This window comes from Salmo salar, chromosome 06 (genome assembly GCF_965601325.2).
Source record: "Salmo salar chromosome 06, fSalSal1, whole genome shotgun sequence".
NCBI classification, from domain to species: domain Eukaryota; kingdom Metazoa; phylum Chordata; class Actinopteri; order Salmoniformes; family Salmonidae; genus Salmo; species Salmo salar.
In genome coordinates, this window is record NC_138296.1 from 13,937,345 (window position 1) to 13,959,983 (window position 22,639).

The following is a 22,639-nucleotide window of genomic DNA, read 5'->3' on the forward strand; positions in this document are numbered from 1 at the left end:
GTCACATATACCTTAAAAAAAAAAACCTAGGGGAGTGGATGAGAAAAAGTCAGCATCTGGTGTGACCAGCATTTGCCTCATGCAGCATGACACATCTCCTTTGCATAGAGTTGATCAGGCTGTTCGTTGTGGCTGGTGGAATGTTGTCCCACTTTGGGCTGTGACATTTTGTCAGTCGGTTGTTATTATGCAGACTGCCGGTCTCAGTTATTGACCATTAACATGTGCATGTTTAGCATCTCCAGGCCTCCACACATACAAGCTGCTAATTCACACCTTTGAAACATCTACATTTAAAAAAAGTCTAAAATCTATTTAATATACACCATCACAAAAAATCCATTATTTATTTTAGTCAGGACTAACAAAATATTATCATATGAAGAAAATGTATTTCAGAAGAACAGAATATGAGTTGGCCTGCTGTATGTTATCTGGTTATGCTCCATGCCATAGTTTATTTAACCCTTATTTTACCAGGTAAGTTGACTGAGAACATATTCTCATTTACAGCAACGATCTGGGGAATAGTTACAGGGCAGAGGAGGGGGGATGAATGAGCCATTTGGAAGCTGGGGATGATTAGGTGACTGATGATATGAGGTCCAGATTGGGAATTCAGCCAGGACACCGGGGTTAAAACCTGTTGAGGACAGGTGTTCCCCTAGCCAACATCCAATGGAACAGCAGGGCGCGAAATACAAAACATCAAAAATCTAATAATTTCAATTTCTCAAACATACGACTATTTTACACCATTTTAAAAATACACTTCTCCTTACTTAATGTAACCACGTCCGATTTCAAAAAGGCTTTACAGCGAAAGCAAAACATTAGATTATGTTAGGACAGTACATAGACAAACAATAACCACACAGCCATTTTCCAAGCAAGGAGATCTGTCACAAAAACCCAAAATACAGCTAAAATGAAGCACTAACCTTTGACGATCTTCATCCGATGACACTCCTAGGACATCATGTTACACAATACATGTATGTTTTGTTCGATAAAGTTCATATTTATATCCAAAAACAGCATTTTACATTGGCGTGTGATGTTCAGAATTTATTCCCACCAAAACTTCCGGTGAATGAGCACATCAATTTACAAAAATACTCATAAACGTTGACAATATATAATAATAATTTAAAGAATTATAGATACACTACTCCTTGATGCAACCGCTGTGTCAGATTTTAAAATAGCTTTACGGAGAAAGCACATTGTTCAATATTCTGAGTACATAGCTCAACCATCAATGCAAGTTATACAGCTACCCGCCAAGTTCTGGCATCAACAAAACTCTGAATTAGTGTTATAAATCATTCCTTTGCTGATCTTCAGCAGAATGCACTCCAAGGACTCGTACTTCCACAAGAAATGTTCTTTTTGTTCGAAATACTCCATATTTATGTCCAAATACCTCTGTTTTGTTTGTGCGTTCAGATCACTATCCAAAGGCATAATGCGCAAGCGTAATTCGAGACACGAAAAGTCAAAATGTTCCATTACTGTTCGTAGAAACATGTCAAACGTTGTTTACAATCAATCTTTAGGGTATTTTTAACATGAAAATGCGATATTATTCCAACCGGACAATAGCGTATTCATTCCAGGAGAAAAAGACGGACCGGCGTGCTCGCAAGCTCGCGCATCACCAAGCCCTTTGTCCTCAGGCAGTCCACTCATTGACTGAGCTACTATTCTCTGCCCAGTAACAGGAGAAGGATGAAAAAACGTTCTAAAAGCTGTTGACAGCCAATGGAACCCTTAGGAAGTGCAACGTGACCCCACAGACACTGTAGTTTCGATAGGGATTCAAAAGAAGAACTACAATTCTTAAATCCAACCAGGAAGTGGGAAATCTTTCTCAGGTTTTTGCCTGCCATATGAGTTCTGTTATACTCAGACATCATTCAAACAGTTTTAGAAACTTCAGAGTGTTATCTATCCAAATCTACTAATAATATGCATATTCTAGTTTCTGGGCCCGAGTAGTAGGCAGTTTAATTTGGGTACGTTTTTCATCCGGCCGTGAAAATACTGCCCCCTATACCTTAACAGGTTTTAACACCCCTACTCTTACAATAAGTGCCATGGGATATTTTAGTGACCAGATAGTCAGGACACCCGTTTAACGTCCAGTCCGAAAGACAGCACCCTACACAGGGCAATGTCCCCAATCACTGCCCTGGGGCGTTGGGATATTTTTTTAAACCAGAGGAAAGAGTGCCTCCTAACTGGCCTTCCAACACCACTTCCAGCAGCATCTGGTCTCCCATCCAGGACCAATCCTGCTTAGCTTCAGAAGCCAGCCAGCAGTGGGATGCAGGCTGATATGCTTCCTGCAAAGGCTGTAGGCTTGTTCATTTAGCTGATAAAATATGCTTATAAGGCCCATGTCGTTATTTTATATTAATTTATTTTCATAGTAAGATGAATATAATTGATCTTAGCTGAATAAAATAGGATATTTTTCCCATTCTGGAGCGAATATGAAGTGACTTTGTTGAATGTAAAAGTGATCATTTGAAACTGGTCGTATACACTCGTTTTTGAGTTATTTGGCAACTTTAGTTGTAAATGATCAACCTTATGTTATGATTTCAAAGACATTCTATATGGGCTGCATGATGCGATTATAGCCTATTGATGATTTTGGGAAGTTACAAAAAAAAAGCTTGTGCTCTGTTCTTTGCCTCAGGCTGCACAGCTGTTCTTACATCAAGTGATCAGATTTTCACCCATCAGACTATTCTCAATTTAATCTGGTCTTTACTAATGTGTAAAATTTGTTCTGATTTAGAATGGCCCTTTATCAAATGAACAGGAACAGGGGCAGGGGAAAAAAGACATGTTATCCTTATGCACTTGAATAGCAAATGGTGGCAGCACATTGACCAGGTAGGCAACTTTTGTTGTTGCAGAGCATGTGCTTAATATGAGCAGCTGAGAAATAAATATAAAAACACATTTCACTCCACGCATCAACAACTGTTTGAGGAGCATGTGCTCTTTGCGCAACAGGTGATGTTCCACCCAAACTCTGTATGCCATGGGCTCTCCAAACCTGTTCCTGCAGCTACCCAGTGCTTAATTTGGGAAACCAAGTGAAATCTGTTGGGGAACATCAAGAAGGAAGAAGGCGATCAGGAAAGGAATAAAGGAGAGAGAGGAGGAGATGGAAACACATGGGGCTGAGATATTCTGTATAGCTAAAGGGAATGTGTCATCCTATTAATTAAATACAAATATGAATAGAAAAAAGTCCCTACTAGGCTATTTAAAAACAAATTCACTATAATTGTAGGCTAACTATAAGCCACCCTGCACACTCAATGAACCAACAGCATCGCCTAGGGCTGTTCACCTTAAAGGCTGTCCATTTCGTTGTGCTAGGCTTTGAAACAACCTGCTGTTGAATTTCTTTCTTCAAATGTATTTTCACCGTGAAGTGAGTTTTAAAAGCATGATACTGTTTTGATGATAAGTGTTTGACATCAAATGCAATCAAAAATCACATCATAGTGGCAGGTCTCACAGGCTCTAGTTTTGTCACACCTGGACTACTGTTTAGTAGGGACCTCGGAATATTTAAATTGGCTCAGAACAGGGCAGCATGGCTGGCCCTTAGATGTTCACTGAGAGCTAACATGTCAATCTCTCATGGCTCAAAGTGGAGGAGAGATTGACTTCATCACTACTTGTTTTGTAAGAAGTGTTGACATGCTGAATGCACAGAGGTGTCTGTTTAAACTACTAGCACACAGATCTGACACCAATGCATACCCCACTACACATGCCACCAAAGGTCTTTACGCAGTCCCCAAGTCCAGAACAGACTATGGGAGGTGCACAGTACTAGATAGAGCCTTGGCTACATGGAAATATATTCCACATCAGGTAACTGATGCAAGCAGTAGAATCAGATTTTAAAAACAGATACAAATAAAACTTATGGAACAGCAGGGACTGTGAAGAGACACACACAGGCACAGACACACATACACATTAAACACACACTCTACACACACGTACACATTGATTTTGCATTGTAGATATGTGATAGTAGAGAAGTGGCCTGAGGGAACACACTTAATGTGTTGTGAAAAGTGGTATGAAATGTCATGTAATATTTTAAATTGTATATAACTGCCTTAATGTTGCTTTACCCCAGGAAGAGTAGCTGCTGCCTTGGCAGGAACTAATGGGGATCCATAATAAACCCCAGGAAGAGTAGCTGCTGCCTTGGCATGAACTAATGGGGATCCATAATAAACCCCAGGAAGAGTAGCTGCTGCCTTGGCAGGAACTAATGGGGATCAATAATAAATAAACCATAGAAAACCATCTAGCCGTGAGGTAATTTGAAAGACAATAAGGAATTTCTCTAATCTCATATTCAGCCTGTCACCTTCCAGCAAACCACAGCCAGTCAGAGGCTGCAAGCTATTTTAGTTGTTTATATAAATACCTTAGGATTTGTGATTTTTATTGTATTTGCCAATTTTAAAAACAATACAACCACACATGGACAAAATGCATTTACAATCATTGACAATGTGATGCATCTAATTATTTACAGTTTAAATAGATTAATTACATATTGATTATACCAAAAATCGGCTACATTTGTCATTAATTTAACATACTATATATGAGGGAATACAAAGTTATTTTCTAGCAATAAATTATACTCCCTCAACCGCCTCACCCACTTGAAGAAAAGTGTTGATGACTATGTACAGTAGGTGGCGGCACCTCTTAAACACCACAGAAGAAGCCGAAAAGCATCAACAGGAAGTTCTTTGTTGCCATCCTCTATCGAGTTTTCAAACCAAAATAAAAAATTCTGATGTAAAATGTGTCTCCATGAGACGTTTGTTTGTCACAACTTAAATCCAGTTTTGATATTTAAAAGGACGTTTGATTGCGCTGGTCTAGCTTTTCTTTATCTGAACGCTTTGACAAAGAAAGTAACTCTAGCGTACACATTTACTTTCATGTTTTTTTATTTTAAGAAAGAATCGCTTCCGAGATGGATCGGGTAAGTTTGGTGGACTGTTATGAACAGTGTCCTTACTGTATACAATGTCTAAGTCTAGTTTTCTTGGATCTTCCATATCCATGCGTTCCATTTGAACAGCTAAACAAAATAAACCAGGGTGGTAATTTCAGCAAAGTAGCCTACTAGCCAATCGCACACAGATTGATGATACAAGCAATGGTTAGCAGGTAAAGTCAGAACCATGATGTATATAAACCCTGGATTGCTGATGCTATGTATTGGCCATTGAGAGGCTACACCAATGATGCATGCTACATCTCACCTTTGCAACATTTTAAATATTTTATAGTTCTATTCCATTATGTTGTAGTCGCGCTGAGTATGCATTAGTTGAATCGCAATGCTAAATACAAATTTCCCTACTGTAGTGTCTTAGCTGTTATTACTTATTTATATAATAAAAAATACTCTGAATACAATAAATTGAACTGGAGCTTCACATTTACTGAAACGAGTTAGTACCAGAATAACATAGAACAACACTGCGCATGACCAAGGGTGCTCCATTCTTAAAGGGGACATCAGTAATTAACAGAATATAACATTCCTTCTCTTATACAATCAGAGTTACTTTTACCAAACCACAACTGAAACATTTCCCAGAACTTGTTGTAGTTATTTAGCATCTTTTGATTTGAACTTGAACAGTTGGTTTTTGTTTGTTTCTAAGTCCAGTCTGTCTGGTGGACGGTGCCTTCGTTCTGGGTAGCGCCTTGGATTGTCTGTAGGCTTGTTCCATTATAGCTTCTGCTATAACAGTACCTTCATCAACACGTTCCCTTCTTTCAGCCTGGGGTCTCTTTACTGCCCCACCATCCTCTACAGTTCCCTGTGTGTCACTCTCAGGAGCTCTCTGTGCCCATTCTCTCTCGATTGTTGTGCTGTTTTCCGTGGAATGCGTTTAGTTAATGTGACACCGCCACATTATGTCTGGGCTCACTTGAACCTGGTAAGTTTTGGGTCCCGTTTGTGTATGTACGGTCCCTCTTGTCCATTTCCCTCCCCCTCTGTAGTCTCGCACCATCACTTCCTGTCCTGTTTGGAGATGGCGCTCCCGGCCACCGGAGAGCATCTTGGCTTGTTTGTTCAGCACTTCATTATGCCTGTTTGGCTTCATGATGTCCAGCTGTGTGCGGAGAGGCCTCCCGAACATCTGTGCGGCTGGGCTTTCATTTGTCGTGGCATGTGAGGTGTTTCGGTAGGAGGCCAGGAACTTGGCCAGTTTTGTTTGCAAAGTCCCTTCGTCTCGTTTTGCTGCACGGAGTCCTTGCTTTAGGGTTTGCACAAAGCGTTCTGCCAGCCTATTGGTGGCAGGGTGGTACGGAGGTGAGGTTGAGTGTTTGATTCCATTTACTGACATGAATCTTGTAAACTCGTCACTTACAAATGCTTGCACGTTGTCACTTACCAGCTGCAGCGGCAATCCGAAGCGTGCAAACGTTGTTCTGAGACACTCTATCTTCTGAGCTGAGGTGGAGGAGTCAGTGCAAAACACCTCTGGCCATTTGGAATGGGCATCAGCTATAACCAGAAACATGTCCTTTTCAAAGGGACCAGCGTAGTCCACATGAATTCTCTGCCATGGCTCTGTGGGCCATTCCCATGGGTGGACTGGGACAGGAGCAGGCATGTGAAGGGTTTCCAAACATCCGCTACAGTTCTTCGCCATGATCCAGACCGGGCCAACAGAAGTGGCTCCTTGCGAGCAGCTTCATTTTGACAATTCCAACATGACCTTCATGTAGTTGCTGCAAAACCTGATGTTGGCATTTCTGGGGTATCATGACTCTCATTCCCCACATCAAACATCCTTGGTACATTGTAATTTCGTTTCTCCACTGGAAATACGGAGTCAGCTCCTTTCTGCCTGTAGCTGGCCATCCTGACGTGGTGTAGGTGTACACTTTTGACAAGGTCACATATTTCTTTGTCTCCTGTTTGATAACTGTGCTTGTGACCGGTAGTGCCTCGTGCTGAGCGGTATGGAAAATGTCCACTGCATCCACACTCCTTTGTCTTTCTCTTGTACACGGCAGTCTGGAAAATCCATCTGCATTTGTGTGGAGGGACGACGGCTTAAACTCAATGTCATACATATGACTAGCAAGGAGCAAGGCGTATTGCTGTAACCTGGCTGCTGTCATTGCCGGAATGCCTTTCTTTGGACTGAAAATGGAAAGCAACGGCTGGTGATCCGTAACCAGTGTGAAACGCTTGCCATATAGGTATGCGTGGAATTTCTTGACGCCCCACACTAGTGCCAGTGCTTCTTTGTCGATTTGTGAGTAGTTTTTCTCTGCATCATTCAATGTTCGTGACGCAAATGCAACTGGCCTCTCTGACCCATCTTTCAGTGTGTGTGAAAGGACGGCCCCTAAGCCATAAGGGGATGCATCACAAACTAACTTCACTGGCAGTTCAGGGTCATAATGCATCAGGACCTGTTCAGATGTGATGAGCCGTTTTTCCTCATGAAACGCATTTTCACACTGTTCTGTCCACCGCCATGTCCTATTCTTTTCCAGGGGCTGATTTAGAGGCTGGAGTACTGCTGAAAGGTTTGGGAGTAATCTTCTGTAGTAATTGATCAGTCTCGTAAAAGATCTCACTTCTGTGATATTTTGTGGTCGTGGTGCCTGTACCACTGCCCCGATTTTGTCCTGTGTTTTGTGCAATCCATTGTGGTCGATTTCATGTCCACAGAAGACAATCTTGTCTTTGAAGAACTCACACTTCTGTAAGTTTGCCTGTAGACCATACTCTTTCAGTCTTTTCAGGACCTCTCCCAGGTTAGCCAGGTGCTCTTTGTCGGTGCGTCCTGTTATGATCATGTCATCCAGGATACACTGGGTTCCTGGGATTCCTTGCAAAATCTGGTCAATAGTTCGTTGCCAAATGGCTGGGGTTGATGCAATGCCAAAAACCAGGCGGTTATACCTGTATAGACCTTTGTGTGTGTTTATTGTCAGGTACTGTTTGGAGCTCTCTTCAACCGGTAGCTGCAGGTAAGCCTGTTTCAGATCGATTTTACTGAAGTGTTTCCCACCAGCTAGTGCAGCAAAGATGTCATCCAGACGTGGCAGGGGGTATTGGTCCACATGCAACATTGAATTCACAGTTACCTTGAAGTCCCCACACATTCTAACAGACCCGTCTTTCTTCACAATAGGAACTATGGGTGTGGCCCATTCGCTTCTGTCCACTTTCGTCAGGATCCCTGTATCCTGCAAGCGATCGATTTCCGCTTCCACCTTTGGTCTCAGGGAGTATGGAACAGATCTGGCTTTGCAGAATTTTGGGGTTGCGTCATCTCATAGTACAAGTTTGGCTGTGAAACCTTTTACTGTTCCCATCTGATCACTGAAAACGGTGTTGTATTTCTTCCGCAAGTGTTCCAGTGTTTAGCCTGTGCCTTTCTTTTTGGGCTGGAACATGTGGAGCATTTTCAAGTCACACCAGTTCAACTTTATTTTTGAAAGCCATTCCCTGCCAAATAATGGGGGGCCAGTTCCAGGCACCACATACAGCTGTAACTGCTGTGTTTGTACCCCATAACTCACTCTGACCTGCAACGCCCCCATTGGGCTCAATCTCTCTCCTGAGTAGGTCTTCAGCAACACATTTGTGTTCTTCAGCTTGATAGCCTTGAAGTGCTCATTGTAGACAGCAGTGGAAATTATAGACACTGCAGATCCTGTGTCCAGCTCCATTTTGAGGGGTTTGCCTCTGATTTCTGGTGTCACCCATATTATGCTACTGCTGGGAGAAGTCACTGTGTTTAACTCCATTGTACAAATTAATCGTTCATCAAAATCACTGCCACTGCATTCACAGACCCTTTTAATTTTCTCATTTTTCCTGTTGTGACTGAATTTTGCTCTGCATGCTCTTTGAATGTGCCCCCTTCTACTGCATTTGTGACAAATTTCGTCTTTGAAACGGCAGTCCTCTGCTCTGTGACCATCTGTCACACCTGTTGCATATTTCGGCCACACGGGGGCGCTGTCGGCTGCATGAAAACTTGTGCAGGGAAGATTGTGATCGGTCAGTATTTCTTTTACTTTGCAACTCAAATGCATCTTTAGTCCCGATTTCCATAGCCACAGCAATTTCAACAGCCTTTGCAAAAGTGAGATCTGATTCTGTGAGCAAACGTTTTTGAATGTGTTCATGTTTCAGTCCACAAACAAATCTATCCCTTAATGTGTAATTTAGGTTCTCTCCAAACTGGCAATGTTCAGACAGTTTCTTCAACTCTGCTACGTATGTACTAACACCCTCCCCCTCATTCTGATCTCTCTTGTGGAAACGAAAACATTCCGCGATGAGGAGTGGTTTAGGTGATAGGTGATTTTGCAATATCTCCACAATCTCTGAATGTTTTATTGGAGGGCTTTAGAGGGGCAGTCAGATCTCTTAGCAAACTGTACGTTTTTGGGCCAATTAAACTCAACAACGCTGGTACTCTCTTGTTATCAGCAATGAAGTACTGTTCCAGTTGTTCAATGTAAGTTGCCCAGTTTTCTTGCGTGTCATCAAACACATCTATTTTCCCGACGCTAGCCATTCTCTTTACCTCCGGCTACACGGGTCTTTGATCTGCCTCGTTCTCGTCAGCTCTCCCCTCGTCGTCACTGCTTGCTAGCTGTTGTGCTACAGGGTCAAAATCTTCCTCTCTTCCTACGAGCTCTATCTGCATTCGTGATGCACACTGCAGGTAATCATCCTCGTCGCCATTGTAGTGTCTTAGCTCTTATTACTTATTTATATAATAAGAAAGACTGAATACAATAAATTGTACTGGTGCTTCACATTTACTGAAATGAGTTAGTACCAGAATAACATAGAACAACACTGTGCATGACCAATGGTGCTCCATTCTTAAAGGGGACATCAGTAATAACTTCTTATGGATACGTGGGACGGTAGCGTCCCACCTGGCCAACATCCGGTGAAATGGCAGAGCGCCAAATTCAAATTAAATTACTATAAATATTAAACTTTCATGAAATCACAAGTGCAATACATCAAAATAAAGCTTAACTTGTTGTTAATCCAGCCAAGGTGTCAGATTTCAAAAAGGCTTTACGGCGAAAGCAAACCATGCTATTATCTGAGGACAGCGTCCAACACACAAATGCATAACAAATCATTTTCAACCAGGGAGTTGCGACACGAAAGTCAGAAATAGCGATATAATACAGTGGGGCAAAAAAGTATTTAGTCAGCCACCAATTCTGCAAGTTCTCCCACTTAAAAAGATGAGAGAGGCCTGTAATTTTCATTATAGGTACACGTCAACTATGACAGACAAAATGAGATTTTTAAAAAAATCCAGAAAATCACATTGTAGGATTTTTAATGTATTTATTTGCAAATTATGGTGGAAAATAAGTATTTGGTCACCTACAAACAAGCAAGATTTCTGGCTCTCACAGACCTGTAACTTCTTCTTTAAGAGGCTCCTCTGTCCTCCACTTGTTACCTGTATTAATGGCACCTGTTTGAACTTGTTATCAGTATAAAAGACACCTGTCCACAACCTCAAACAGTCAAACTCCACTATTGCCAAGACCAAAGAGCTGTCAAAGGACACCAGAAACAAAATTGTAGACCTGCACCAGGCTGGGAAGACAATCTACAATAGGTAAGCAGCTTGGTTTGAAGAAATCAACTGTGGGAGCAATTATTAGGAAATGGAAGACATACAAGACCACTGATAATCTCCCTCGATCTGGGGCTCCACGCAAGATCTCACCCCGTGGGGTCAAAATGATCACAAGAACGGTGAGCAAAAATCCCAGAACCACACGGGGGGACCAAGTGAATTACCTGCAGAGAGCTGGGACCAAAGTAACAAAGCCTACCATCAGTAACACACTACGCCGCCAGGGACTCAAATCCAAGCAGTGCCAGACGTGTCCCCCTGCTTAAGCCAGTACATGTCCAGGCTCGTCTGAAGTTTGCTAGAGAGCATTTGGATGATCCAGAAGAGGATTGGGAGAATGTCACATGGTCAGATGAAACCAAAATATAACTTTTTGGTTAAAAACTCAACTCGTCGTGTTTGGAGGACAAAGAATGCTGAGTTGCATCCAAAGAACACCATACCACTGTGAAGCATGGGGGTGGAAACATCATGCTTTGGGGCTGTTTTTCTGCAAAGGGACCAGGACGACTGATCCGTGTAAAGGAAAGAATGAATGGGGCCATGTATCGTGAGATTTTGAGTAAAAACCTCCTTCCATCAGCAAGGGCATTGAAGATGAAACGTGGCTGGGTCTTTCAGCATGACAATGATCCCAAACACACCGCCCGGGCAACGAAGGAGTGGCTTCGTAAGAAGCATTTCATGGTCCTGGAGGGGCCTAGCCAGTCTTCAGATCTCAACCCCATAGAAAATCTTTGGAGGGAGTTGAAAGTCCGTGTTGCCCAGCGACAGCCCCAAAACATCACTGCTCTAGAGGAGATCTGCATGGAGGAATGGGCCAAAATACCAGCAACAGTGTGTGAAAACCTTGTGAAGACTTACAGAAAACGTTTGACCTGTGTCATTGCCAACAAAGGGTATATAACAAAGTATTGAGAAACTTTTGTTATTGACCAAATACTTATTTTCCACCATAATTTGCAAATAAATCCATTAAAAATTCTACAATGTGATTTTCTGGATTTTTTTTCCCTCATTTTGTCTGTCATAGTTGAAGTGTACCTATGATGAAAATTACAGGGCTCTCTCATCTTTATAAGTGGGAGAACTTGCACAATTGGTGGCTGACTAAATACTTTTTTGCTCCACTGTATATGCCTTAACTTTGAAGATCTTCTTCTGTTGGCACTCCAAAATGTCCCAGTTACATTACAAATGGTCATTTTGTTCGATAAAGTCCTTTATATCCATAAAAACTCAGTTGAGCTGACGCACTTCAGTCAATAATCCACTCAGTTTCCCTCCTTCAAAATGCATACAAAATGAATCCCAAACGTTACCAATAAACTTATCCAAACAAGTCAATCAAAGTTTTATAATCAAACATTAGGTACCCTAATACGCAAATAAACAATAACATTTAAGACGGAGAATCGTTATTGTCTTTACCGGAGATAAGCGCTTGGAAACACTACAGCCAAAATGGGAGCCACTTAGAAAAACTACAACTTCTCCCACATTTTTCCAAAAACCAGCCTGAAACTATTTCTAAAGACTGTTGATATCTAGTGGAAGCCCTAGGAACTGTAATCGGGGACAATTTCGCCCTATTATAAAAGTGCCAGGCATTGAAATCAGTGGTATGCAGATTTTTTGTTGTTGTTGGTGGTTTGTCCTCGGGGTTTCACCTGCCATTTCAGTTCTGTTATACTCACAGACATTATTTTAACAGTTTTAGAAACTTTTGTATTTTCTATCCAAATCTACCTATCTATATGCATATCCTAGTTTCTGGGCCTGAGTAGCAGGCAGTTTACTTTGGGCACACTTTTCATCCAGACATCAAAATACCGCCCCCTATCCCAAAGAAGTTAACAGAACATGACACCTACCATCATATCTAAGCCATTATGACGCCAATGTTGATAATCTCGCAAATCAACTTGATTGGAGATACAACACACTCCCCACCTCATGAGCTGTCCAGCCGTTAGAGTACCATATACTGGATTTCTAACAGGGTCTTTAGCAATTGAGTTTTCAGAGTATTTTCTGCACCCACATGCCTCAAGTCTAGAAGTCAGATTACAACAAGCATATAGCTACCATAAAGTGACAATGTGATTTAAAAAATGTCTGATTGACTAAATTTCTAGTTGCAACAGATTTTATTACATTTTGTAAGTTATTGCTCTCACAAGCATAATTCTGTCCATTAGGAACCAACAATGAGCTCCTTTTTTTGTAGCATTTGACAATGCTAACATACTTTAGCTGAATTTCAGAGTTCTATCTGAACGGGTCAGAAACTCTGTTGCTCTGCAACAACACAGCTGCTATTAGCTAATGTTTGCTTGCTTGTCCAACAGCTAGCCTCTGTAAATAGTTAACACCAGTCAGCTGAAAGCTAGTTAGCTAGCTAATGAACAGGCAAATAAATGTAGCTAGCTATATTTCCTAAATATTTCCACAAAACAGATGGCTAACTATATAATTTCAAAACCAATAACAAACTTTGTGAAAATTGTCACGATACTACCTTGCAATGCAATTTGGCTTTTGCAACACCAGCTACCTACTCTATAGTCCAATCTACGGTAAGATCTTGCCATATATCACTGTCAGACAAGACACAACTCAAACTGTAGCTGAGAAAACAATACAAATGTAAACAGCATGTTGTCCACTGCAGTGAGCAAATGTATGCTTGCTAACATCAGGACAAACTCAGTTTCAAACATCCAGAATAGATTCCAGTGTGCTCTTTCTCCTGTCTTCCTGACATTTTAATCCACATCTGTGTAGATCAACAGTGCCAAATGAACAACTGCCATTTGACGGGCTTGATTATTTTTACAGCTCTGATCTGGATGCTGGACTAGCCCATGTGTTGGATGTTTGCACTGCGTTCTAGTGGTGAGGCGCTAATTAGGGCAAGAAAATATGTTATGAAATATTAGTTTTTCTTCTGAATGACATGTATTGCTAAAACAAAGGTTTAAGGAAATACAGGCAGGTTCCACATTACTACCAGAAAAAAACGCCTGGTCAATTAATCATGATGGTCTTGCAAGTGTAAAAGCAAAGCTTGCTTTCATATACACTGAACAAAAATATAAAGGAAACATGTACATTGTTGGTCCCATGTTTCATGAGCTGAAACAAAAGATCCCCAAAAATTTTCCAGACGCACAAAAAGCTTATTTCTCTATTTTTTTGGCAGAAATGTGTTTACATCTCGGTTAGTGAGCATTTCTCCTTTACAAGAGAATCCATCCACTTGACAGGTGGGGCATATCAAGAAGTTGATATAAAAGGCCACACTAAAATGTGCGGTTTTGTCACACAAAACAATGCCACAGATGTCTCCTAGTTTTGAGTGAGCGTGCAATTGGCATGCTGACTGCAAGAATGTCCACCAGAGCTGTTGGCAGAAAATTGACTGTTAATTTCTACCATATGCCGCCTCCAACGTTCTTTTAGAGAATTTGGCAGTACGTCCAACCAGGCCTGACAATCGCAGACCATGTGTATTGTGCGGGCGAGTGGTGTGCTGATGTCAACATTGTGAATAGAGTGCCCCATGGGGGCAGTGAGGTTATGGTATGGGCTATGGTATAAGCTACGGACAACAAACACCATTGCATTTTATCGATTGTTGCAGTATTTGTGTGCATTCAAATTGACAATCTTGAGGCCCATTGTGAAGACCTTTTTTTAAGGTAGCTGTAACCAACAGATGCATATCTGTATTCTCAGTCGTGAAATCCATAGATTAGGGCCTAATGAAGTTATTTCAATTGACTAATTTCCTCATATGTACTAAAATCTTTGAAATGGTTGCGTTTTATGTATTTGTTCAGTATAATTTTTTCAAACATTGGAGAAGTTTAGCCTCGCGCTTCAATGTTCTTGGTTATTGCGGAAATTGACCCACCATGCTGTTTACTTTGTACATAACTTTGTATACGTCATTTTTCTGAGTCTACCTTCAACTTAGAATATGCTATTCTGTTCTTTTGAATGTTTTTATTTTCTTAATTCCTGCCTAAAGATATGTTAGAGTGTTTAAAATGTAGACACCGTACGCGTCATTGTTAGATTATTCTAGTATAGGCCTACCTCAAGTCCCGGCAGTGTTAACTTATTTTAACTATTCAACTTAATAAATAACTTACTAAATAAATACCCTGGTCCTTCCCCCACCAGCAGCCAACCAGCAGTGCAGCTACCAGTCCCAGGGGACCCCTCAAGGAGGTATAGTTCGAGACATCTGTAGGGTACATTGCTTTATAAAATAAGCAACAACCACCTAGACCAATTCCAGGATTTAATTCAATCATATCACTTTTGCCATGTTTTATAGTGTAACATAATAATTAGTGTTAAATAAGTCTTTATAGTGTTACATAATATTTTATATGTAACACTAAATATTTTATAGTGTTAAATAATGGTTTCTTTGTATCTGCAGGAACAGTCCTATGTGGCCCTCACGCTAGCTCTGCTTCTGCCAAGATAATCTTAATGAATCCCTAATTATCTTTCTGTCCTCCCTAAGTGTGCACTTGTTCACTTTCCTTCACTGATTTGAAGGGAAATGACTGGTATAAAACATATGGTGGATACTCCCCCTAGCCCATGACTCCACCAATTGTCTTTGGTGCAATTTTCACAAGAATGTGGTACATTTTCACAACTCTAAGCACAAAAATCTGTTTCAAAACTCTTCGGCCATTTTCAATTGATTACTTTTGAAAATATTTTCCTGTCATTTGTTACGACATTTAACAATAATTTATTCAAACGGCTCAAATCTGAGCTACGAAACCAAAATTATATAGTGTCTAGTTTACTTTCAGTTAAAAAAATCTAAAAAACATTTGAAATGATGTAGTGTACAATGCACTGCTGAAATACTTGGGTGATAAATTACAGTTTAATCCACTCATTATCTGAATGTTGTTGATACGCTGTAAGCTGATGATTTTAGATGAGGATGCTGTTACAGTAACAAGTCACATAGACAAGTTGATCTGAGCAATGTTGCATGGGGCAGAAATTTCACCAGGCTACACAATACCTTTTTACTGTAGGTTTCTACTACATGCCACAATACCCCATATCTAATGGTTTCTTCTATTTATGTACTGTATAAGGATACTGAAACTATGAGACTGACATTTTTCTCAACATGCTGCAAGTGGGATAACTAGCAGCAGTAGTTCTGGTGTTTAGGTTTTTCATCACAGGTTATTTGAACAAATCATGATTTAGCAGGTGTTACCATCTTTCACATTTCAGAAGAGGAGGGGGCATTCAGCCTGTATCTTGAAAGAGACAGGGGAGCTCCTCATTCCGGTCCTGCTCCTCGTTCTAGCATCTCCTATATCTCTCCTAACGTGTATGAAATCAGAACTGAATTGAGCCGCTGACCATTTACGTGAGACTTTAGTTCTTGGTTAACCAAGATTAACTTGGAGGTGAAAGATATGTTCAACTCCAATGAATGCTCAATCAAGGTTCTGAACATAAAATGGGGCATTACAAGTGTTATCAGTTTTGGCATTTGTACTAAGAGTAAAACAAGATATAAACCACTTCCGTTTGAAGAAATCTGTACATTTTGTGGAAAGTAGTGAGCAATTACACACTAAAAGAGAAAGGAGATATAAGGATGCACCAATCAGAGATTTAGACTAAAGTAATCAATGTTTGATTAATTATATTCTATGTACAATACTTCCTGTGGTCACCAGGACAGAGCCAGCCCGTCCCCCTCCAGCCTGCCGGAGTCCCCTGGTCGCAACTCTCCTGATATCGGCTTATTGCTGGGTCTGAAGAGGCTGTCTGTGCGGCTGGTCGACTGCAGGAAAACACTAGGGCAGAGTGGAACTGTGAGAGGGGGGCACGAGGAGGAAGACTTGATTTCATCAAGTAAGAACAATGGTGTGTGTGGATTAGACTGCAATCTGCTTCTGAAACTTCTGTTGATTGATTAATAAACAATATATACTCATTGGCCAGTTTATTAGGTACACCCATCTAGTACCCGGATCGGACCCCCCTTTGCCTCCAGAACATCCTGAATTCTTCGGGGCATGGATTCTACAAGGCGTCGGAAACATTCCCCGGTGACGTTGGTCCATGCTGACGCATTGGAATCACACAGTTGCTGCAGATTGGACAGCGTCACATTCATGCTGCCAACAGCCCGTTCCATCTCATCCCAAACATACTCGATTGGGTTTGGTCAGCAACAATGTTCAGATACACTGTGGCGTTAAATTGTTGCTGAATTGGTATCAAGGGACCTAACATGTGCCAGGAAAAACATTCCCCACACCAGTACACCATCACCAACATCCTGTACCGTTGACACCAGGCTGTGCAATGAACTCATCCTGCTTACACCAAGTCCTGACTCTTATCAGCATGACGCAACAGGAACTGGGATTCGTCAAACCAGGAAATGTTTTTCCACTCCTTAATTGTCCAGTGTTGGTTATTGCGTTCTTACTGGAGCAGCTTCTTCTTGTTTTTAGCTGATAGGAGTGGAACAGTGTAGTCGTCTGCTGCATTAGCTCATGAGTGACGAGGATCGACGAGTTGTGCATTCCAAGATGCACACCACTGTTGTACTGCGCCGTTATTTGTCTGTATGCACAATTCTTGCCATTCTCCTTCGACCTCTCGTCAACAAGCTGTTTTCACCAACAGGACTACCGCTGACTGGATGTTTTTTGTTTGATGTACCATTCTTGGTAAACCCTAGACACTGTCGTGTGAAAGTCCAGGAGAGCGGCTGTTTCTGAGGTACTGGATCCGGCTCACCTGGCACCGACGATCATACCACACACTCAGTCGCTTAGGTCACTTATTTAGCCAATTCTAATGTTCAATCAAACAGTAACTGAATGCCTGTCTGCCTGCTTTATATAGCAAGCCACAGCCGCGTGAAACTGTCTGTAGGAGTGATCTATTTTCATGAACGGGGTAGTGTACCTAATAAACTGGCTACTGAGTATCTTGATGGTGATATTTGTTTATGGACCCATATTTCCAAAAACTATTCATTCAATGTCTTTGTTTCGCAGGGGACACCCTTAACTTTCGCTCTCTCAATGGGAGGGACTTATCTGGGGAGCCTCAACATCATGTTTGTGACAAGGTAGAGAAGAGTCTCTCCCGATCAGAACACCTCAAGAAGCACAGACGTACAGGGAAGAAACCTCACCACTGCTGCTCTGACTGTGGGAAGAGTTTCACTAGCAGGAGTGGTTTCATAATGCACCAACGGATTCACACCGGAGAGAAACCGTACTGTTGCTCTCAGTGTGGGAAGAGTTTTGCTGCTTCTAACACCTTCAAATCTCATCTGAGAATTCATACAGGAGAGAAACCTTACAGATGCTCTCAGTGTGGGAAGAGTTTTGCTGCTTCTAACACCTTCAAATCTCATCTGAGAATTCATACAGGGGAGAAGCCTTACCCCTGCCTTGATTGTGGTAAAAGCTTTGCTAACTCGGGAATTTTAACCATACACCAGCGTGTACACACTGGAGAGAAGCCTTACAGCTGTAATCATTGTGGGAAGAGCTTTGCTCGATCAGGAGAGCTGACTACACACCTGGTAACCCACACTGGAGAGAAGCCTTATGTATGTCTGTGTGGGAAGAGCTTTGCTCTATCAGGACACTTGAATAGACACCAGCGAACACACACTGGAGAGAAACCTTATAGCTGTGATCAGTGTGGGAAGAGCTTTGCTCTATCAGAACACCTGAATAGACACCAGCGAACACACACAGGAGAGAAACCTTATAGCTGTGATCAGTGTGGGAAGAGTTTCAGTCTATCAGGGACCTTAAATACACACCAGCGAACACACACTGGAGAGAAACCTTATGTCTGTCTATGTGGAAAGAGCTTTGCTCATTTAGGGCCAATGAGAAAACACCAGAAAGCACAAACGTGCTGTATTTCATCTTCTTCCTATCCGACACCGGTTCCAGATTCCTAAATAAATGTTCAATAGAAAACATCTAGTGAACCCTAACCCTAAATAAAGGATAAATACATTTTAAAAAACTATGGAACAGTCATATCCATCTCCCATTGTTAAACAGTTGACTTAGTCTGATCACCATGGTAACCTCTGTGCAGCATAATATGCAGCTCTGATCTAGGATCAGATCTCCCCTGTGTCTATGTAATATCACACTTTGGGATTTAAATGGATACATTTTATCATAGAATATGTCATAGTCAACGTGTGTGTTTACTAATCAATGACGCATTGAATAATAATATTCATGAGGTCAAGGAAAGAACTATGTATGCTGTGTCTTGTAACAACTGTTAATGTGTAAACTTTTAGATTTATAATGTAATAAAACCGGTAAATGTAATATTTTGTTGGTTAATATGATAAAATGTTGAATTGCAGTAATATCTAACAATACACAAAATACACCCATCTAAAAGTAAAAGAAAGGAAATATTGAAATGTACACACCTGCACAATCACACACACACAATGATAAAATGAATTAGTCAATGAGCCAGGGGGCTCGGTCGGGGTGAAAATGTCTCATAGTGATTAATGTTCTTTTAAGGTCTATGTCCCTAGAGTTGAATGTGTTCTATCGTTGCAGCAATGGTAGCTTTCTGTGTGTTATCACTATTTCTATTCATCCCTCCATCCCATTCAGTTTTCCCATAGAGGTTTTACCCTATGACAACGTCAGCATACAGTACATCAGGTTATTACTCATGTTTACCCTTTAATCATATATCATTGGAAATATTAGATTCATAGCTATCCATCAGACACATCTTCAGAATATTCAGATCGACAGAAATGTGATCTTTGAAATCTAGGATGCATATCAGAATTGCCTGTCATTGCTTTAAAAGGAAAATTATACATTTTTAACTTGGTTTGACAAGTGGTTCTGAAACGTCATAAAAATTACCTTTAAAAAGTGGCCAGGCCTCGGGCGGGGAGAACCCCAAACCGCATTCCCACCCCATCATGGGCTACCACCCCCACCCTGACCTCCACTCTTCAGAGGTCACTACATGCCTCAGGACTTTGATGTCAATGTAAGAGCAAGGGGAAAAAATAGACAAATAGACAAACATACTTTGATAATGTAATGTATTTATCAGATGGACGAAACAGGACGAAAATACACATTTGAAAAAGATGAAGATCATAAAAGCAAATTAAAAAGAGTAACGGACCAAGTATGGACTGTTGCCAGAAGGTGAAGAGTGAAGAACATTTTGACTCTGACTCCAATATTATGTGAATGCTATAGGCCCATAATTGTATCAATGAATCTAGCCAAGGTAGCGAGCCTTGAGTCACCCCTCAGAATACTATACGATGCAAGTGTCTAGGTTTACCGTTATGCATTCATTAAACGACTAAGGGACAACAGCTAATATCTTGCAATCAATGACCTAGCATTGAAGTTAAGAATCTCTGGATTAACTATCTAATGTTAGCTAAATGTAGTATTGAATAAATTGGCTACATTTCTTTAAATTGACAGTTCTGTGACCTGTCATGGGCAAGTTTTAAAATTACACAATACATGTTAGCAAAGGTGTCAGCTGGAGATGACATGCAGGAGCTTTTAAGGGTTTGTAGTCTTGCATGATGTCTACTTTCATGCTAGTTAGCATTTGATGGTAAATGGGGGGGGGTACTTCCTGTATAAACACAAACTCTCTTTCTTGACTACTTCCTTCCAGCAGTGTGTATCAGGGAGATTCCTAGATGTGAGAAGTGTGCAGGAGGACCTGAGAGAAAGGAATGTGTAGTATTGATGTAAAAAGTTGTGTGTGTAAACTGTAGGGGTACACATGGTGCTGGAGGTCAGACGTGTCCGGTGAGAGAAGGACAGGTTGAGGTTACCAGGATCACAAAAGGTGTCATATGCTGAGGCAGTGAGGAGAGTAGTAGAGGAAGATGGGTCCAGGGTGAAGGATCTTGAGAGGATCTCTGTGATTAGACTGAGGTCAATAGAGAGTGACAGGAAAAACATGCTTCAGTAAGTTTGTATTTTTTTGCGTTCATGGCCATGGTTTTCAACTGTACCACAGGAATATAATGTAAATAACAGTGGATAGATGTGGTGGTGGCAGCTGCAGAGAAGTACTTGGGTGTACAATATTTTACTGCAGAGTTACAAGGTGTTTTGAACGATAATATCCCGTCCTTTCAGGCTGCTGGCCTGGTGTAGAATCAGAGGGACAAAGTAGTGGAATAATGAGGTTTTAAGGAGTGTAGGGTTGGTTGGTTGGGCAATTTTTGTCACGAAGTGTAAATAATTAGTACTACAGAATAGTACTACAAAATGCTAAGCTGATGAACAGACAAATCAGTAGGTGGCGGCATGCACCAATAATAATTGTATGTAAACCGCCATAATACCGAAGAAGAAGACCGTTTCCTTGCTTTTCAACAGCCCTTCTCGCAGGAAGTATGAATGCCCTACCACGGTTGCATTGCTGTAAAAGTCCCCCGCAGACGTCGGATTGAACATCAGATTTTACTGGTCCGCTGCACGGATAGCGCTGCTGTAATCAGTCTGGTATTTTATAGGCTTCCCTTACTGGGCCTTAGAGAATTACAACTATCTGTACTGTCGAAGAGGACGTTGTTCCAACAGACTCTGGTAGAAGTAGACGATAACAGACAACATGATTCTTGGTGAATAGGGCGTTAAACGTTTTTACTTTAATAGATCAGGTAAAATCTAGATGAGATTAGCCTACATCAGACATTTATTTGTCGCCACTGAAGTTTTAATATTGAAAAGGACGTCTGATTGCTCTGCTGTTTAGTTTTTTAATTTGAACGCTGTAACAAAGAAAGTGGCTGTAATGTAGGCTAGCTACAGATTTACTGTCACATTTTTATTTGAAGAAAGAATAGCTTCCATGATGGATCGGGTAAGTTTGATTTACTTTTATTAACAGTATGCCTACTGTAGTGTATAACATGTCTAGGCCTAGTTATCATCTTTGATCTTCCATATCCATTCGTTCCAATAAACACCAGGGTTGTTTTGTCCTTCAGCAAAGTAGCCTACTAGCCTAAAGCACACAGATTGAAACAAGGCAATGAGCAGGTTACGTCAGAACCATGGAGAAATAATGAGGCTAAAGCTACACCTTCCTGTACCGGTGCGTGGGTAATGTCACCGGGAAGCCAAGGCAGAAAAAACAGCCATATTACAACCTATGTGTTGTGATAATTGTGTTTGCTCTATAACATGTTAGTTCATATGACTTGACACAGCCGAGACAAGAAGGTGGCAGAATAAATTCAACAACTACCTTTGTTCAATCATAAAACCGGTGAAATCCACAAAACATTTTGCATGTAACAAACAGTTACATGACCAACAACATGGTCAAGCCAGTTAATGTTTGCGACATTTTCGAACTACTAAATAACTATTGATTTAGTTACCCCAAGTCGCAAAGAAAACAGGGGCTGCCTCCACTACCTCAGGTGCACATTTCCGTCCATTAAGAACCAATGATGTGTTACCTTTTTGTAGCATTTCTGATACTAATTTATTTTCAGCTTCATCTCATCTATCAAACCCGGTCAGCAACTCTGTTGCTTGGCTACAATACAGCTGCTATTAGCTAACGTTAGCTTGCTTGTCCATAGTCCAGCAGCTAACCTATGTAGCTAGCTAACGAGCAAGCAATGGAAGGTTGATAGCTGTAATTGATAATGAAAGATTTTTTACACAAATAACTTACAAGAACTGCTGACAACAATAGCTAGTTCATGTCTAAATGGCAGTCCTCCATTTTCCCACAAACCATGGTTAGCTAGTTACATCAGTTAAAAACAAAATTGTCACGCTGCTACCTTACAATGCATG

General features: G+C 41.1%; 2 protein-coding genes across 5 annotated transcripts in view; both read left to right on the forward strand.

The window, feature by feature from the left end:
* The first annotated feature begins 1 nt into the window (after position 1).
* On the forward strand, positions 2-19,132 carry LOC106606296 (uncharacterized). 3 transcript variants are annotated; one of them, XM_014202453.3, is made up of 4 exons: positions 2-5,050; positions 14,931-14,978; positions 16,481-16,670; positions 17,819-19,132. In XM_014202453.3, the coding sequence occupies exons 1-4, from the start codon at positions 5,042-5,044 to the stop codon at positions 18,742-18,744; spliced, it is 1,173 nt and encodes a 390-aa protein (XP_014057928.1). In that variant the 5' UTR covers positions 2-5,041; the 3' UTR covers positions 18,745-19,132. The 3 variants fall into 3 exon arrangements, with proteins under 3 accessions (XP_014057928.1, XP_014057929.1, XP_014057930.1); XM_014202454.3 differs by having other exon boundaries at positions 16,481-16,658; XM_014202455.3 differs by lacking the exon at positions 14,931-14,978.
* Positions 19,133-21,200: 2,068 nt separating this feature from the next.
* Positions 21,201-22,639, forward strand: part of LOC106606290 (uncharacterized) — a 41,461-nt gene continuing 40,022 nt past the window's right edge. Inside the window, exon 1 of one of the 2 annotated variants that reach the window (XM_014202437.3) lies at positions 21,201-21,689. In XM_014202437.3, the coding sequence (XP_014057912.1) occupies positions 21,678-21,689 (12 nt within the window). In that variant the 5' untranslated portion in view covers positions 21,201-21,677. The remainder of the gene's footprint in view (positions 21,690-22,639) is intronic. The other variant, XM_082976067.1, reaches the window with a different exon arrangement.